This window comes from Coregonus clupeaformis, chromosome 15, assembly GCF_020615455.1.
Source record: "Coregonus clupeaformis isolate EN_2021a chromosome 15, ASM2061545v1, whole genome shotgun sequence".
Classification (NCBI taxonomy): domain Eukaryota; kingdom Metazoa; phylum Chordata; class Actinopteri; order Salmoniformes; family Salmonidae; genus Coregonus; species Coregonus clupeaformis.
The window spans coordinates 45,600,018-45,618,411 of NC_059206.1; the positions used below are offsets into that span (position 1 = coordinate 45,600,018).

General features: G+C 42.8%; 1 protein-coding gene across 4 annotated transcripts in view; it reads left to right on the forward strand.

Moving 5' to 3' along the window:
* LOC121582171 (bone morphogenetic protein receptor type-1B-like) overlaps positions 1–18,394 on the forward strand; it is a 112,988-nt gene that overhangs the window by 77,384 nt on the left and 17,210 nt on the right. For all 4 annotated transcript variants that reach the window (XM_045225188.1, XM_045225191.1, XM_045225189.1 and 1 more), the window contains one exon: positions 5,097–5,391. In XM_045225188.1, coding sequence (XP_045081123.1) covers positions 5,304–5,391 — 88 coding nt within the window. In that variant the 5' untranslated portion in view covers positions 5,097–5,303. The remainder of the gene's footprint in view (positions 1–5,096; positions 5,392–18,394) is intronic.

The window sequence follows — 18,394 nt, forward strand, 5'->3', positions numbered from 1 at the left end:
ACAAAGTTAGTATTTTCTTTCTTCTCACTCAGCATTCTTTGGGACTTCAAAGCTCGAATCGGAGCAGAATCTCTGAGCTCTCCCATTGTGTGGCTCTTGCATATTCATAAGGCTCTTTCTTTCTTCTCTTTCTGGATGAGACTCTGCTAGAGAGGAGAGCTGTGGGCTAGAGAGAAAGCAGCAGCTCCTCTGGACTCTCCAAGGAACCATTCCATCACTGAGTATGTGCATGGAGGTGTCACATTCAAATGGGATATCATTTCTGTAATATGGGATTCACACATAATGATTTATAGTGTTGGGTCATACACTGACGCTGTTGCTTCTGTCATGGGTATTGTGTCAAATTGCCAAAGCAGCTGGATACGTTTTATAACAAACATTTAACAGCAATGGTTTGTTGTGTAACAAACGTATTCCACAAACCTGGCTACCATATTTAATTGTCCTAATTTTGCCTGCCAGCTAACTGACAAGATAGTTAATGGCTAGTATCTCTATAGAGAAACCAGGAGCCTGCTGTGAGAGAGGGAGATGGGAGCTGGCTCACAATAAGGAAGATGTCAGTGTTCTCAATGTGAAATGAGGATGAAGTTGATGAGCGCTCCACAGAGGGAGGAAGTACGTCTCACTGTCTGGCCCAGGGATGAACATGATGTCACGCTCCTCTCTATCCCTGCACCCTGATTGGGCTCCCTGCTCCAGGCAGCTGTGTTGCCACGGTAATAAATGGCCCTCTCCAAGATTCTATGACATCAGGTTTAACCGCTGAGCTCCCTCCATTTCTCACAGAGCCCGGGGTCAGTGTGGCCGTCGGCGGAACATTGCTCATGACAGGCATACCTTCGCTGGCTCATTGTAATTCCATCATCTGGGTTGTTGTCACAGCTTTTTGTTTCACATCTTAGTGGTGAGGTTTCTGTGGTTATTCTTCACCATTCCTCTTGCAGTATGATGAAAGGTGTTTTGCCTCAACGTTTTCCTTCAAATTAAAGTAGCTTGGCTTATTTTCATGCCACATTACTGCTAATAATAATTTTTTTTTTTTACAAGTGTACTCAAAGAACATATTTGTGGGTGGTAGTGATAACCAACAAAGACACCAAGTACCAGCCAAATGAGTCATGCTGTTGTATACATGTCCAAACAAACACAGCTAATAACAGTGTGGTTTTATGAAACTGTCAAGGTGCTGACAGAATGTTCTTCTTAAGACGTCCGCATGCTTCCCAGCTGAAACAGTTTGGAAGAGTTTGTGCATATATTATGACGCCATTTTGTGACGTTTTTGATCGTTTTGGACTTCGTTAAGGGTTCTTTCGGCCGTTCGGGCACACAAATGTTTTTCTCGAGGCCAGCCAATGTTCAGGAGCCGAAGTCTACGCCCCTTCGTCTGCGATTGGTCAACTGTAGGGATTCTTCAATAAAGTATTTGTTGTCATTCAACGAGAGACGACTGGTTTTCATGCACATTCTTTCATTGAGAAATACTGCACCAAACATCTTAGTTAGATGTAAAATGTATCTCAGCAACATTTCAGAATTAATGACATATTTCTTGAGTTATCTTAGATTAATTCGGATATAGTGTATACTGGCTACGGCGTCTCAACATGGACAAACATTACTATTGACGCTTTTTCTTGTTTTTCAAGCAAAGGTCTTTTAAGGGAGCATGCGAGCACACTCATTCGGTTCGCCTAGCCGACTTCGGCTAGCCGCCAGTTGAACTGAAGCATGGTGACGCCTTTAGGAAACCTTACCAACAGACGGGGCTGTATGTAACAAGACTTGAAAAGTGGATCTGCGGTTTGGAGCTCAAAGGAGGAATCAAGGCGACTTTTGGCTTAGTGAAAGAGGGGCAGGATAGAAAGGGTTAATTTAACTACATTTCAAACCCCCCCCCAGCTAGCCCACCCCAACTTCCACAACACCTTTATTTGCCTGACCAGACCCCCACCAACCATCCCCACCTGCTGCGCCCCTTGCCCTCCCCCCCATCTCTCTGGGTCTTTGCGGCTGCTTGAGCAGGACAGGGGGAAACCACGCTGGGCGTTTGATGCAGCTCAGAGGGGGTGTGTGAGGTGCGCTGACCCGTTCACATCTCTCCCCATGCACTCGTGCTCCAGGGAAGGCAGATTTAGCACATTTAATCCAGAGCACGGCGCAAATCAGGAGTGACAGACAGACATATAGCCTTCCAGGGAAAGAGCCCCAGACTACAGACCCTGTCTACTGGCCTTCTGTCCTGGCTGGGAGAGAAGTGGATTCAGGGTGCTGGTCGTTATGGAGGCACAACAGTTGTGGAAGAACAGGAGTCCATTTGGTTGGTTGTTTATTTCCACTTTCACATTGTTGTTTTTCTTTTAACCACTAATTGGCAGCTGTTATTGTCTTTATTTGGGATACCACTCACCCCACCATTTGGGCCATTCATTTTTTTCTCTTTTGGGTAAACACACACCCTCCACCAAATCCCTCCACCAAATCACGGTTTCATCGCATGTCATTCTATCCTGTTGCACCATCACATCACAGCTAAGTGTTTTGAGGGGCACTCTAGCAAACTTGATATAATCTTGGTAATAGCTGGGCTAATCCTCTTAAGGTTGTAACCCACAGAAAGTCTTGTGCTGCCTGGTGGAATTTGGCCCAATTGGGAGGTTGTGTGTGTGTTCGGGTGGATTAGTGAGAGAGAGGAGGCGTGTTGCTGCCCGGAGGTGTGGGCGGTAATGACCTGACGTGTGAAGAGCTTTTGTGAGTAAGTGAGTGTGTGTGTGTGTGTGTGTTGTGTGTGTGTGTGTGTGTGTGTGTGTGTGTGTGTCTGGCAGGCCGTGTGTGTTTCTTTCACACTTTGCATTCTGCTCTGTAACTGGTCTGTGATGAGCTGTCACACACACAGGAGGGTAATTACTGTCCTAAACCTCAGAGATATGTAGAGATTAGATTAAACCTGTAGAGATTAGATTTGGGCGGTATAGCGTACAATCCCAAGATAAAGATCCCTGCTGCCTAAATTTGTTTTGTGAGTCAATTTTAAAAAAAAAATTTTATACAGTACCAGTCAAAAGTTTGGACACACCTACTCATTCCAGGGTTTTTCTTAATTTTTACTATTTTCTACAATGTAGAATAATAGTGAAGACATCAAAACTATGAAATAACACTTATGGAATCATGTAGTAACCGAAAAAGTGTTCAACAAATCAAAATACATTTTATATTTGAGATTCTTCAAAGTAGCCACCCTTTGCCTTGATGACAGCTTTGCACACTCTTGGCATTCTCTCAACCAGCTTCATGAGGTAGTCACCTGGAATGCATTTCAATTAACAGGTGTGCCTTGTTAAAAGTTAATTTGTGGAATTTCTTTCCTTCTTAATGCGTTTGAGCCAATCAAATAAGCAAAGAGAAACGACAGTACATCATTACTTTAAGACATGAAGGTCAGTCAATCCGGAAAATGTCAAGAACTTTGAAAGTTTCTTCAAGTGCAGTCGCAAAAACCATCAAGCGCTATGATGAAACTGGCTCTCATGAGGACCGCCACAGGAAAGGAAGACCCAGAGTTACCTTTGCTGCAGAGGATAAGTTCATTAGAGTTACCAGCCTCAGACATTTCAGCCCAAATAAATGCTTCCCAGAGTTCAAGTAACAGACACATCTCAACATCAACTGTTCAGAGGAGACTGCGTGAATCAGGCCTTCATGGTCAAATTGCTGCAAAGAAACCCCTACTAAAGGACACCAATAAGAAGAAGAGACTTGCTTGGGCCAAGAAACACAAGCAATGGACATTAGACCGGTTGAAATCTGTCCTTTGGTCTGATGATTGTTTTGAGATTGTTTTGAGATTACATTTGAGATTTTTGGTTCCAACCGCCGTGTCTTTGTGAGACGCACAGTAGGTGAACGGATGATCTCCGCATGTGTGGTTCCCACCGTGAAGCATGGAGGAGGAGGTGTGATGGTGTGGGGGTGCTTTGCTGGTGACACTGTCAGTGATTTATGTAGAATTCAAGGCACACTTAACCAGCATGGCTACCATAGCATTCTGCAGTAATATGCCATCCCATCTGGTTTGCGCTTAGTAGGACTATCATTTGTTTTTCAACAGGACAATGACCCAACACACCTCCAGGCTGTGTAAGGGCTATTTGACCAAGAAGGAGAGTGATGGAGTGCTGCATCAGATGACCTGGCCTCCACAATCACCCGACCTCAACCCAATTGAGATGGTTTGGGATGAGTTGGACCGCAGAGTGAAGGAAAAGCAGCCAACAAGTGCTCGGCATATGTGGGAACTCCTTCAAGACAGTTGGAAAAGCATTCCAGGTGAAGCTGGTTGAGAGAATGCCAAGAGTGTGCAAAGCTGTCATCAAGGCAAAGGGTGGCTACTTTGAAGAATATAAAATATACAATTTGTGTAACACTTTTTTGGTTACTACATGATTCCATATGTGTTATTTAATAGTTTTGATGCCTTCAATATTATTATACAATGTAGAAAATAGTAAAAATAAAGAAAAACCCTTGAATGAGTAGGTGTGTCCAAACTTTTGACTGGTACTGTATATTTTTATTGGTTTGGAAATATATAGCGCCCCTTGTGTGCACTGCCGGTAATACCGTATACCCCGGTAAGGTACAGGAACGGTATCTGGATATGGACCAACCGTAATAGAGATACATCTACATTTCCCCCAGTGGATGAAGTAGCAACAACATATTACGTTGAATCATGCTCGTGGATGAGTTCTGGCAACCAGACTTCTCTAATGCACATCTATGAGGAACATTCTTACTTCCCTCTCATCCTCTCTGTGTGTATGTGTGTCCGGCCCTGCCAATGTCTTCCTTTTTGAGCGGGAGTGTATGTGTGCCATTGCGTGTATGTGTTTATATGTGTGTGTGTGTGGTGGGATCCAGGCAGGCTCAGCTGTTCTTTTGTTGTTCGCCCCACGAGGTGTTCAGAGAAAAGGCTGGCCAAACAACAGTGTGAGAGAGAGCAACTGAGTAACACCCTCCTTCCCTCCCTCCTCCTCCTCTCCATCTCTCTCTCTCTCTCTCTCTCTCTCTCTGTCTCTCTCTCTCAGGCTGTCACTGTTTAGCGCTGGATGCTGCAGGGTGGCTGTGTGTGGTGGGGAGTTCCTGAGATCGCAGAGAAGAGAGAGGAGGACTAGCACTTACTCACGTAGAGGCACACACTCGCACACACACACCTTCTCAGCGTAGCGGCGGGTGCAGCTGTGGTGCCAGCTAGCGTCTCAGGGATTGTGCGTGCGGTTGTACAGTACATCAGGATGGTGGTGGTGTGGTTGCCGTGGGGATGGGCATGGAGGACTGTACTGCTGGTGACTGGACTGGCTTCGCTGAGCCCGGGGACTAACGGTGAGTAGCCTAATACTGGACTATATCTATATCTGTACTACGGGACTCTGTCCATCTGTTGATGGACTCTGGGACTGATTTCTAAGAAACTTCAGCGTGGTCTATATTTAATTTGTTATTAGTACTGTATCTGTCTGATTGGTGGTTTTTACAACTGATATATCGAAAGCATGTTTTTTTTGTGCTGCCAAGACTTTATATAATAGATCTAATGCTTAGAGCAGGGTTTCTTAAACTATGGGTCTGGACCCAAAGTAGGCCCTGGGCATGTGAAAGGTGGGTCGCGAGTTATGAAAATAAATCTATAATCACACACTATTTCTGCATAATTTGTGTCGGGTTTCGAGCTGGAAAAAAACGATAAACCAATATATTCTCTATCTTCTTATATTAATCTACCTGGGTCGTTAATGACTTATCCTCCTCTTGTGATGCTTACCTAACCTAGTGGTTGACTACTGTAATTTTAGCCACTTTGAGCGAATGCATGTTTTCACAAATTGCAGGCAGGTTTACTGTGTGTATTGTTGGGCTGAGGAGGAGCAGAGACTCACTGGGAGGTTGGTGGTGGGTCTATTTTTTGCCCAGCGGTATTTATGATGGGGCAAAGCTATTATGATCTCCACCGGGTCTAGCATGTGAGCAGTCATCTGCCCCGTCCCCCGTCCTGCCCCCTCCCCCTCCCTCTGCTCATGTTTTGAATTGTTTTAAGATGGACAGCCAGTTGTCATTTACAATGAATGGCGACAGTGTCATGGTGTCCCATAAGCTTTGTGATGGACTGCAGGGGATCCACGGTTGGAGGCTCGGCTGGTGAAGATTCAGCTCTTTATCATCTGCCCTGTTTCAAAGGCTCTCAATTTAGAGAAAGAGATTGATTATGTGGAGTTAATCATGGATATTTGCATTTGTTTGCACTTGCACAGAGCAACAAGTGTCAATCATTTTAAGCAAACCTAGTTTACATATGCATAAGCTTCCATTATACTATAGCTGGTGTCTTTTGTATGGGAAGGTTTTGTTTTATTTAGCTATAACTGCTGTTGTTTTTCCATGGATGGTATGGGGTTGGACTTTGAGACAGGTTTGACCTGTGTAAAACCAATCTCCCACTCCCAAAGGAACACATACACACGCATGCACGCGCACACACACACCCCTCACCTCTAAAATAGCTGTGACTGTCTTGGTTAATTTGTCTTTGGGGTAAATGTATTTGAATTCAATAATTTGTTGACAGCACCCCTTTTGATTTGAACTAAACCTTCCATACGTATTTTCCCATTAATGAAGTGCTCAGAAAGTTACTTTTTGAACCTGAATGCCAAAACAACACCCATTTTGCATACCCCACCATACCATGAGACATCCATGTCTTCTTCACTGGAAAATATAAACAGTTGGGATTTATATAATTTATAAGCTTACAAACAGGTTTGTGAAATGTACTGTAAATAATTTCTGGGGGAAAAAATAATAATAACCTTTAACGTCAATTATCTAAAAGCTCATAAACTCAGATTTCATATTTGCATATGTTGTAGCTTAGAACCTATTTTACATCATATAAGGCTTTTGTGTTGTGCCCGCCATCGGTTGAAACACAACATGCTCTTGAATATAGGGTGGGTGTCATGTTTTGGCTGATAAATGTACTAACATTTTTACTTTTAAATGGTACCACAAAGATGGGTGGAGGTCCACACCAGGGGCATAGGTACGGGGGAGCCAGGCCCACCCAAACAGATAGAAAAATATATATACAGTGCCGTGAAAAAGTATTTTCCCCTTTTCTGATTTTCTCTATTTTTGCATATTTTTGATACTGAATGTTATCAGATCTTCAACCAAAACCTAATATTAGATAAAGGGAACCTGAGTTTACGAATAACCCCAAAACATTATACAGTCTCCCCCATTATGCCTGGCGAAAACCAAAGACTGCATTCCACAGTAAGAACCTTATACTAACGATCAAGCATGGTGGTGATAGTGTGATGGTTTGGGGATGCTTTGCTGCCTCAGGACCTGGACGACTTGCCTTAATAGAAGGAACCATGAATTCTGCTCTGTATCAGAGAATTCTACAGGATAATTTCAGGCCACCTGTCTGTAAGATGAAGCTGAAGCGCAGCTGTGTCATGTAGCAAGACATTGATCCAAAATACACAATCAAGTCTACATGAAAATGGCTAATAAGCAACACATTTGAAGTTTTGGAATGGTCTAGTCACAGTCCAGACCTAATCCCAATTGAGATGTTGTGGCAGGACATGAAACGAGCAGTTCATGCTTGAAAACCCACAAATGTCGCTGAGTTAAAGCAATTCTGCATGGAAGAGTGGGCCAAAATGTATCCACAGCAATTTGAGAGACTGATCAACAACTACAGGAAGCGTTTGGTTGGAGTCATTGCAGATAAAGGTAGAACAACCAGTTATTGAGTGTAAGGGGGCAATTACTTTTTAACACAGGGGCATTGGGTGTTGCATAACGTTGTTTATGAAATAAATGAAATAAGTATGTAATTGTTGTTTTATTTGTTCACTCAGGTTCCTTTTATCTAATATTAGGTTTTGGTTGTAGATCTGATATCATTCAGTATCAAAAATAGGCAAAAGTAGAGAAAATTAGAAAGGGGGCAAATACTTTTTCACAACACTATATATACAGCATTCGGAAATTGGCCCAGCGTCGTCCGGGTTAGGGGAGGGTTTGGCCAGAGGGGCTTTACTTGGCTCATCGCGCTCTAGCGACTCCTTGTGGCGGGCTGTTCGCCTAGCCTAACCTAGCCTAACCTACTATCTCCTGGTCGCTGAGCCAGTGAGAGGTTGCCAAGCCTATTGTGATTATTACTGTTATATAGTGTTGGGAAAAGTACCCAATTGTCATAGTTGAGTAAAAGTAAAGATACCTTCATAGAAAATGACTCAAGTAAAAGTGAAAGTCACCCAGTAAAATACTAATTGAGTAAAAGTCTAAAAGTATTTGGTTTTAAATATACTTAAGTATCAACAGTAAATCATTTCAAATTCCTTATATTAAGCAAACCAGACAGCACCATTTTCTTGTTTTTTTAACTTACAGTTAGCCAGGGGCACACTCCAACACTCAGACATGATTTACAAACTAAGCATGTGTGTTTAGTGAGTCCGTCCGATCAGAGGCAGTAGGGATGACCAAGGATGTTGTCTTGATAAGTGTGTGAATGGACCATTTTCCTGTCATGCTAAGCATTCAAAATGTAACAAGTATGTTTGGGTGTCAGGGGAAATGTATGTAAGAAGTACATACTTTTCTTTAGGAATGTAGTGCAGTAAAAGTTGTCAAAAATATAAATAGTAAAGTAATGTACAGATAACCCAAAAAACGACTTAAGTAGTACTTTAAAGTATCTTTACTTAAGTACTTTACACCACTGCTGTTATATCAGGGCATTACGTTCTAGTCTCATAGTCTATTAATTATAGGCTTTTGGTTTATTATATTGTATGTCTATGCAAGTCGCATGTTAAATGCAAAAGTCATGTATTTACATAGGCCTACAAGACTATTTGGTCTGTAAAGCGAAATCACATGTTAGATGGTTTGTTGTGTGCGATCGATTACAGTTGGGTATACGGTAGGCTTTTATACTTTAATGATGATTTGAGTGGCCAAATTTTGGCCAACCTACATTTCTGCCTACGCTACTGGTCCACACATCAGATAATATTGACTATCTGCTGTGTTAAATTATACTGTCAATCCTCCATAGGAAACCTATTGAAATCCTAGATCAGGGTTCTTCAATTCCGGTCCTGGAGGGCCGAAACACTTCAGTTTTTTATTTCTACCTGGTAGTTAATTGCACTCACCTGGTGTCCCAGGTCTGAATTAGCCCCTGATTAGAAGGAGAGGATGAAAAACAGAGGTGGTTCGGCCCTCCAGGACCGGAATTGAAGAACCCTGGTCTAGATAATAGAATAGACCATTTAAGTTGACATCCAACAGTGGGTGGACCAACGGTCATCTTTGTGGTAGTAATTAGAAGTTAACATTTCAATTTCATTTCAATGGTGTACCAGCTAAATTGCAGTGGTCTGAAGGGATAGGTCCATTCTATAAATGATATTTCTGTGATTGAAATGACACCCACCATGTATTCAAGAGCGTGTTGTGTCTCAGCTGATGGTGGGCACAACACAGAAACCTCAGATGATGTGAAATAGGGTCTAAACTACGAATGCGAATATGAAAAGATTCGGAGTTTATGCATAATTGTAATAAAAAAATAAAAAAAATTCCAATAAATAATAAAATAGTTTGACAACACTGTTTGTAAGATTTTAAATGATATCAAACTCAACTGTTTATCTTTTCCAGTGATGAAGACATGGATGTCTCATAGTATGGATGGGTATGCAATGCAAAATGGGTCAACTTGAAGCACCTTGATCTCCTGGATGCTTTGGTATTCAGGTCCAAAAAGTCACTTTCTGACAGCTTCTTCCATAGGCAAACATGTATGGAAGGTTTTGTTTAAAAAAGTGATTGAATTCAAATGGATTTACCCTTTGAAATGATTGCCTGTAATAGTCCATGGACCAGAGGGCCACATTTTACATATTTGTCCACTTTGGGGTGGCAAAGTCTAATGATGATGTTCATTAAGGTCCATGTCTGTGGTTTATATTTTTGTATGACAAGCACTTATCGGAGGTAGCTAAATGGGGTTATCACCGCATTATGCTAACCGCATTATGCTAAAATTCTATCCTGTTGTTCCAACAGGATAGAATTTTGTATTATCAGGGAACAATCTTCTCATACTAAGGCAATTGATACATTATTAACTTCATAGCACAATACAATTTAAGATATGAAACAGTTGGATTGGTATTGATATCTCTATGGGCCCACCTTGGGAGTTCAAAGGTCATACATGTATGCATTTTGGGGTACATCAAGACAGAATGGGCAGCATTGGGATTTGCTCTATTACCACATGGTACCCTAGATGAAAACTACACCACATTTAACACAGAAGAAGGAAACCCATTGGGAACGCTTTTCAGCTATATAGAGTTATCATAGATTTAGTCTGTAATCAGTCCCAGCAGCCTATTTTCAAGATGTCCGCCATTCATTTAAATGGGTGTGGAACTGCATTGATTTTGCATGTCCATAACTGAAGAAACAACTGGTGTAATAAGACCAATAATGGCTTAGAATGTGTCGTACAATGAGGACAACACAAAATGATGGCCCATGTATGCTAGTTATATGTATTTAGCAAAATATTACCCGAATAGTGGTAGAAATATGCCCAAAAAGCTGTCAGAATTGCTGAGTTTTGTAGCCGTTTCAAATATATTACATTAATACACTTAGAATATATTTTAGAAGCATTCACTGATGCTCACTTGATTAAAATGATATGCAATATGTGTTAACATCAAGAAATGTGATGTGTAACCTGCCCGGTACATTGCACCCTACATGTATATGAAATCCCATGCATTATATCCAGCAAAGAGGTACAAGTAACCGATTTTGCTGGGACAACTCAACAAATGACAGAGCACACCTTTCATCTTAGCATGCTGAGTATTGCTATAAAATAGACTACTACGGGTGGCAACTATCAAACCAATACGCTACCAGATTTGACCAATTTCCCTAAAACAAATATGTAGTTCTTCTATTTGTAACATTGTTGTTGCGATAATGAGTAAGTAGAGGTAAATCGTTAGATCTGATAGCAAAAATTTACCAAATCCAATGGTTTTTAAGATGAGATCCACCCAATAGAATGTTCCCTTGTTTTTTGATTGTCATTTTTAATGAGCATGTGAACATTCCAACTGGTCTCAACATTCTTTTATCAGCCTGTGAACATTCTATTGCATAGACTCCCATACAACAAGATATATAAAGGTATGAAAAACATTGGAGAGGTTATCATCTCCATTTGTATCATATCAGGTTATCATATCAATTTAATGCCATCAAACCTTTGCCACCCCAAAATGGACAACATTTTGGCCCATGGACTATTCAGAGGGGTTAACCACAGTCTGTAAAATATCTGCCTCTCTCTCTGTTACTGTAACTAGATTGTGTGTTCCTTCCAGATGCTATTTGGCTGCTAACGAACTACGCATTTTATCTTTTAGTTATAAATGATTTGTATGTATTGTGCCTACAGAACATCCTATAAACAACCATAAAATAATCAGATGCATTGATGGCCTTGAATGGCAGATACTGTAAGCCACTAAACACCTTGGAATGTTCCAGGATCGTCTGGCATAGAGAGAATGGTCCTGCTGAGCTTCTGGTTTTGATATGCACTGTGGACCGATAAAGTGCTGAGATTTGGTGTTTATAAAGTATCAAGGCCAGACTTATAAGCCAACAATAAGGGCTGTAGTGCCCATTTGATGGCAGCTTTCACGGTTTGCCTCAAAATGCTTTGGCTGATGATCAGTGTCGTAGACTTCTGTCAACGGAGACATCTACACAGTATATCACTTGACTTAGCAGGACAATGGACTATTTTAACCTAAGGTCTGTCTGTCTTGCTGATTTAACATAGTGAAAACATTACAGCAGTCACACAGATTCACCTTTGTGTATCCTGTGGGCATCAGTTCTCCCATGAAGCACAGAGAAGGCTCACATAGACAGAGAGACAGACATGCCGGCCGAGCTGGGAGGACAGGAGACCAGCTGCTTCTCGTTTCCCACTCATGTTTTAAGCTCAGCCTGCCAACCCAAACTGATGTTTCAGTGGGTGCAGTGAACGAAGATTTGGTTCTGGTTGGTCAGAGAGACAGAGTTGTGTGCTAGGGCTTTATGACTGGCCCTCTCTCTCCCAGTCCTCTCTCTCTCCCAGTCCTCTCTCTCTCCCAGTCCTCTCTCTCTCCCAGTCCTCTCTCTCTCCCAGTCCTCTCTTTCTCCCAGTCCTCTCTCTCTCCCAGTCCCCTCTCTCTCCCAGTCCTCTCTTTCTCCCAGTCCTCTCTCTCTCTCCCAGTCCTCTCTCTCTCCCAGTCCTCTCTTTCTCTTTCGCTCCATCTCTCGCAGTCTGTTCTGTCTCTTCTAGCCCTCTCCTCCTCAGCCCTCTCGCCAGTGCTGCTGGGACAGATCAGGCATGGTTCTCTAAATGAGGATAACACACATGGGCGGTAACTCATAAATCTTCACAGCGTGGTTAATTCGCCACCTGTTATTTAGGCTGATGCAAAGTTCCCAAAGAATAGATTGACATACTTCATTCATGCAGTAACAATGCATACATCTTTTCTGAATAGGCCATACACCTTATAGTGTGAGGTTACAACTTACACAATTGACTCTTTTCTACTACTCATTGCATTTAGGCCTATTTTGTTCCATATTGTGACATGACTGCTGAAAGTCCTTGAGTCTTCTGGCGCCATGCAGGATAGCAGTGAAAGCCAGTTAGTGAAAGACACGGCCACACTTTGATGTCACTTGAAAATGATATCAATTTCAGATAAACATAACATAGCATGTAACATTTGAGATGGTGTGGAGACGCCACAAGGCCACAAGCAGTGGAAAACTACTGGCTTTATCATCATGTAGACTCAGCAATGTAAACAAGGTCAGCTCACCCTCTCCTTGTCCCGGATCCTACCTTCCGTACTGTACTGTATGGGAGGACCACAACATGGCAACATGGCGCTCTATAACTTTTAGTTTTTCTCGTTTATTTTCTACAGTGCAGACACAGATGATAAGTGACTATTTGTTGAAAACCTATTTTGATTACAGTCTCTTGTGAAATACCATTTCCTACAGAGATGCTATTTCAGTGTAATTGTTTTGGGATTATAGGATGGTATTTTCTTTGTGATTATTCAGTTTAGGTATATGCGTATGTGTATGTATGTGTATGGGGCGGCAGGTAGCTTAGTGGTTAAGAGCGTTGTGCCAGTAACTGTAACGTTGCTGGTTCTAATCCCCGACCCGACTAGGTGAAAAATCTGTCGATGTGCCCTTGAGCAAGGCACTTAACCCTAATTGCTCCTGTAAGTCGCTCTGGATAAGAGCGTCTGCTAAATGACTAAAATGTAAATGTATATATATATATGCGAGAGAAAAAAAACATATGGGGGATTGGAAGTTATGCAGACAATTTCATTGATGGAAGTTACAATCTATCTGCAATATTAAAGCTGATCTACCCCCTAAAATAAAAAAATTAAAAAGTATTGTGGGATCAGTGATTGAAAGAAGGCCTACTGTAAGTGTAGAGGGGGCAAGAGCAGGATACAGAAGCCCAGCAGCAGTAGTAGTAGGTCCCAGGCTGCTTCCTGACAGGATGTGGATCATGTTCCCCAAACAGAACCTGATCCCAGGACAGATGTTCTGCTCCAGCGGTGGTACTGCATGAGACTGGTAACCACAGAGGGCAGTGGGCCGGGGGGACTTTTAGGGGTGTGTGAAGTTTGGATTGAGGGAAAGGGAGGCTTAAGGCTGCACCTGTGGTTTGGGAGGAAGTATTGGGGGAGGGGGATGTTTGGGTGATTGTGGGGTTCTTGTCTTGATCACAGTCTACTGTATGTAATGGACACCCTTGAGAGCAGTGGGCTCAGGATAGAGAGAACATGAGGGTTGACAGTGTGGGACACAGGGATAGAATGAGTGAGATCGAGAAATAAGGAAGGACAGAACCTTCAATGAAAGCCGCTTCCGTTGGCGTTATTAGCTAAGCCTAATTCACATCATTTTGAAAATTATGTGTGACGGTATGGTCTTATACAAGACTGGATTTATACAAACCGAATCAAAGTTTAGTGAGATGTGTGTTAAGCTTGTGGCTGTAACCTAGCTCTCTCTCACACACACACACACACACACACACACATCCCAGACACCCCATAAGCTGATAGACACAGAGCAGGTGGGGCTGATGCTGGCCTGCTATGAAACCATGGGGCTTTGTCTTGGATCCCTTGTGAGTGTGCATGTCTGTGTTTGTTCGCGCCTGTGTACATGTGTCTGTGTGTGAGTGTATGTGTACGTGCTTTCACATGTCTTTTTTAGTTTGTTATTTTGGAAGCATGTGTGTTTGTCTGGCAGTCTGTGTGTGTGTGTGTGTGTGTGTGTGTGTGTGTGTGTGTGTGTGTGTGTGTGTGTGTGTGTGTGTGTGTGTGTGTGTGTGTGTGTCACTGTATGCCTGTGCGTGTGTGTGAGAGAGATGGTTTGGCAGAGGGCTGTAGAGGAGTTAGTGGGTCCATGGTGCGCTCTGTGTCTAAACATGGTGTTGGAAGACAGACAGACGGCAGGGGCTGCAGCCTAGGCTGAGGTTTGGCTTGTCACTGAACAGGAGACGGACAGGGAGAGGTGGCTGGATCCTCTCAGCTCCTCACAGGCTCATGCTCCTCTATGCGTGTTCAGTTGAAATCAGGCAAACATACACACTGCTTTCTTTCACACCTTTCGTTCCTTCCATATCTGTCAGAGAAACTTCCCTTTCACTAACGTCAATGCACAAACATTGAATTCCCCACATTGCTCCTATTTCACGTTCAACAGTGGTTTGCAGTTATTCTTTCATTCCATCTAGAGATGATAGACTGATCTGGTTTGGGCAACGGTTGAACGATATCTGGCATCACAGGATCTCAATCAATTCTATCCCAACCCAGGTATTCAGGATTAGCCTGAAATAACCTGCTTCTGTAGGGCCTGTTACTGTTAACATTGTTACTGGCACAGTGACACATCACTGGGGAACCGAGACACAGGCTGGCGCTTTGTTGACCAGCCGTCCTCCGTGCCACACACCCCTCTTATCAGATAGAACTTTACTGGAACTCACTAGTCATCAGATTAATCACACGGCTCAGGTAAATGAGTTAGAGTGTGTGATCATGCGTGAGTGCGTTTTTCCCAGTGTGTATATGCTTGAGTATGTGTGTGAGTGTGTGCATGCGATTCTGTCCACGACAGGGAGAGAGAGCAGAGGTGTGTGTGTGTCCCTGCCTCTGGCTACAGGTGTTCTGTGTGATAAGCGGCCTGTTTTCCAGTTTTGTTTTGAATGGGAAATGGAAAACATCCCTGAGATGAATGCACACGTACATGCAAAGTGCCCTGCTGGTGACAGACAGTTCAGTCTGCATACTGAGAGGTGAAGCCTTTGATCTGCCATCATGGGAAGAACTGCCACGATGCATGCTGATGGAGCTAGCCAGCAAGACCTGCACAGAGTCCTAGTATCACACCGACATCGTCCTTATCACACCACCAATGTGTTTATACATGCATGTCCACAACTTTACAGTTTTGAAAGGAATTGCAATCAGTTAGACTAGTACAAATGGCTGTTTTTCTCCAGCCAGTCCATTCCCTGTTGGAAGGGGTAATTTGTTGTAGAGATAGCATGGCTCTGTGGTTCTCCTCTCTCTAGACATGTGGAAGGTTTTCTCTCTCTCTGTGCTAAATCATCCTTTAAGCCCTGAAAGGTAGAGCTTGGTGTGAGTCGTAGGCCTGGGCCGGAGAAGAGGGGATGAGGGTAAGAGGTTTCTCAGGGGGGCACAGTGTGTGTCTAGGGCCACAAATCGGAGGGGCTCCCTTGATGTGCGGCCCATAAATCTGCTGGGGCATTAGTTCCATAGGAGGACGGACGGCGGGAGCCCCAGGGTGCCCCTCTAGCGCCAGCATAACATCTCTATGGTCAGGCCCTGGTCACACACAGAACAGATTGTTGAGGGTCCACGATGTGGATCAGATGCTCTCCTCCTCTCCAGTCTGGATGGGTATCAGGCATCAGGCAGGGGGAAACAGAGCCTCTCATGAGGGGGAAGGAGTAGGTGGGGGTCAAGCAGACCAATCAAGGTGAAGGATGGATGATTGATATGAGGGCATGGTTTGATTTGCCTGTCATACCATCGGGCCCCTGTGTGTAGTGTGACAGGATCCTTTGAAGCCTATACGGGTTAAGAGGGGTTAAGATGGGGTGAGGGGGGTTGAAGGGTGAGAGACAGGGGATGATGTATGACTGCGTGGCAGCTCGGCGGTGTGTTGGAAACCCCACAGGGTCAGAGGGCGTTCAGGAGACGTACGGGAAGATGGCTCCTTTGAGGAGGTGATTTACTCTGGACACCTGGAGGAACTTATACCTCTCTCTTTCTCTCTGTTGGTTTCTTTCTTTCTTTCTTTCTTTCTTTCTTTCTTTCTTTCTTTCTTTCTTTCTTTCTTTCTTTCTTTCTTTCTTTCTTTCTTTCTCTTTCTTTCTTTCTTTCTTTCTTTCTTTCTTTCTTTCTTTCTTTCTTTCTTTCTTTCTTTCTTTCTTTCTTTCTTTCTTTCTTTCTTTCTTTCTTTCTTTCTTTCTTTCTCTGTATCTCTCCTCTCTCTCTCTTTTTTTCTCTATCTCTGTCTCTCTCTCTCTGTCTTGTTCACTTTCACTCTCTTTCTCTCTCTCTGTCTGTCGGACCCTAAGATGAAGTAACATCTCCCTCATGTTGAGTTAACATTCATGGAAGGACTAATTGAGCCTTATTAACTTATTGTGTTATCTTCTAAATTATTGTTATAACCACCATACACCGTATACAAGTTAGACAGTTGTTGGCTTGAGTTAGCACGGTACATCCACTTAAATGTTTTCATTCGCTAGTAAAACTTTGTGTGTGTTCATGTGTGAGGGTTTGTGTCAGCAAGTGTGTGTGTGTGTTTGTCAGTGTGTATGTGTGTAATACAGTATGAAGTGTGGGTATGTGTGTATTTCATTAGAGGAACAGCCTTTGGAATGTGTGGGGGATGCAGATCAGGTTTCGGGGTGACCTTGGCAACGCCAGGCGGCTGACACAACACAACAAAAGGTTTGTTTGTTTGTGTGTGTGTGTGTGTGTGTGTGTGTGTGTGTGTGTGTGTGTGTGTGTGTGTGTGTGTGTGTGTGTGTGTGTGTGTGTGTGTGTGTGTGTGTGTGTGTGTGTGTGTGTGTGTGTGTGTGTGGGTGTGTGCGTGCGTGCGTGCGTGTGTGCGTGCGTGCGCGTGTGGGGTGTGTAAGAAAGAGAGAACTACTCTTAAGGTGTTTGTATTCAATCCTTATTACTGTGTCTGTGTCTGTTTCATGAGAGTTTGATGTTTTAGCTAGGCCATTCTGCTTTTGTAAGACGTTTTCAGGGAAGTCTACAGAGAAACCTATAATGAAAACAGTACTGGTATGTACAGTGCCTTCAGAAAGTATTCACACCCCTTGACTTTTTCCACATTTTGTTGTGTTACAGCATTCATTTAAAATGGATTAAATTGAGATTTTTTTGTCACTGGCCTACACTCAATACCCCATAATGTCAGTGGAATATGTTTTTATTTTTTATTTTATAAATTAATTCAAAATGAAAAGCTGAAATGTATTCAATAAGTCAATAAGTATTCAACCCCTTTGTTATGAATGGCAAGCCTAAATAAGTTCAGGAGTAAAAATGTGCTTAACAAGTCACATAATAAGTTGCATGCATAATATAACATGATTTTTGAATGACTACCTCGTATCTGTACCCCACACACACAATTATCTGTAAGGTCCCTCAGTCGAGCAGTACATTTCAAACACAGATTCAACCACAAAGGCCAGGGAGGTTTTCCAATGCCTTGCAAAGAAGGGCACCTATTGGTAGATGGGTAAAAATAAAAAAAGCAGACATTGAATATCCCTTTGAGCATGGTGAAGTTATTAATTACACTTTGGATGATGTATCAATACACCCAGTCACTGCAAAGATACAGGCGTCCTTCCTAGGGCTGTGGTGGTCATAAAATTTTGTCAGCCGGTGATTGTCAATCAAATAACTGCCGGTCTGACGGTAATTGACCGTAATTAACATAAACACATTTAGCATCTCCTGGCTTCCACACATAGCCTACAAGCCACAGATACAGACCTTTGGAACATCTACATTTAAAAAAAGTCTAATAAATCCATGTAATATAGCCTACACCATCACAATAAATCCATTATTTATTTTAGACAGGTCTAAAGAAA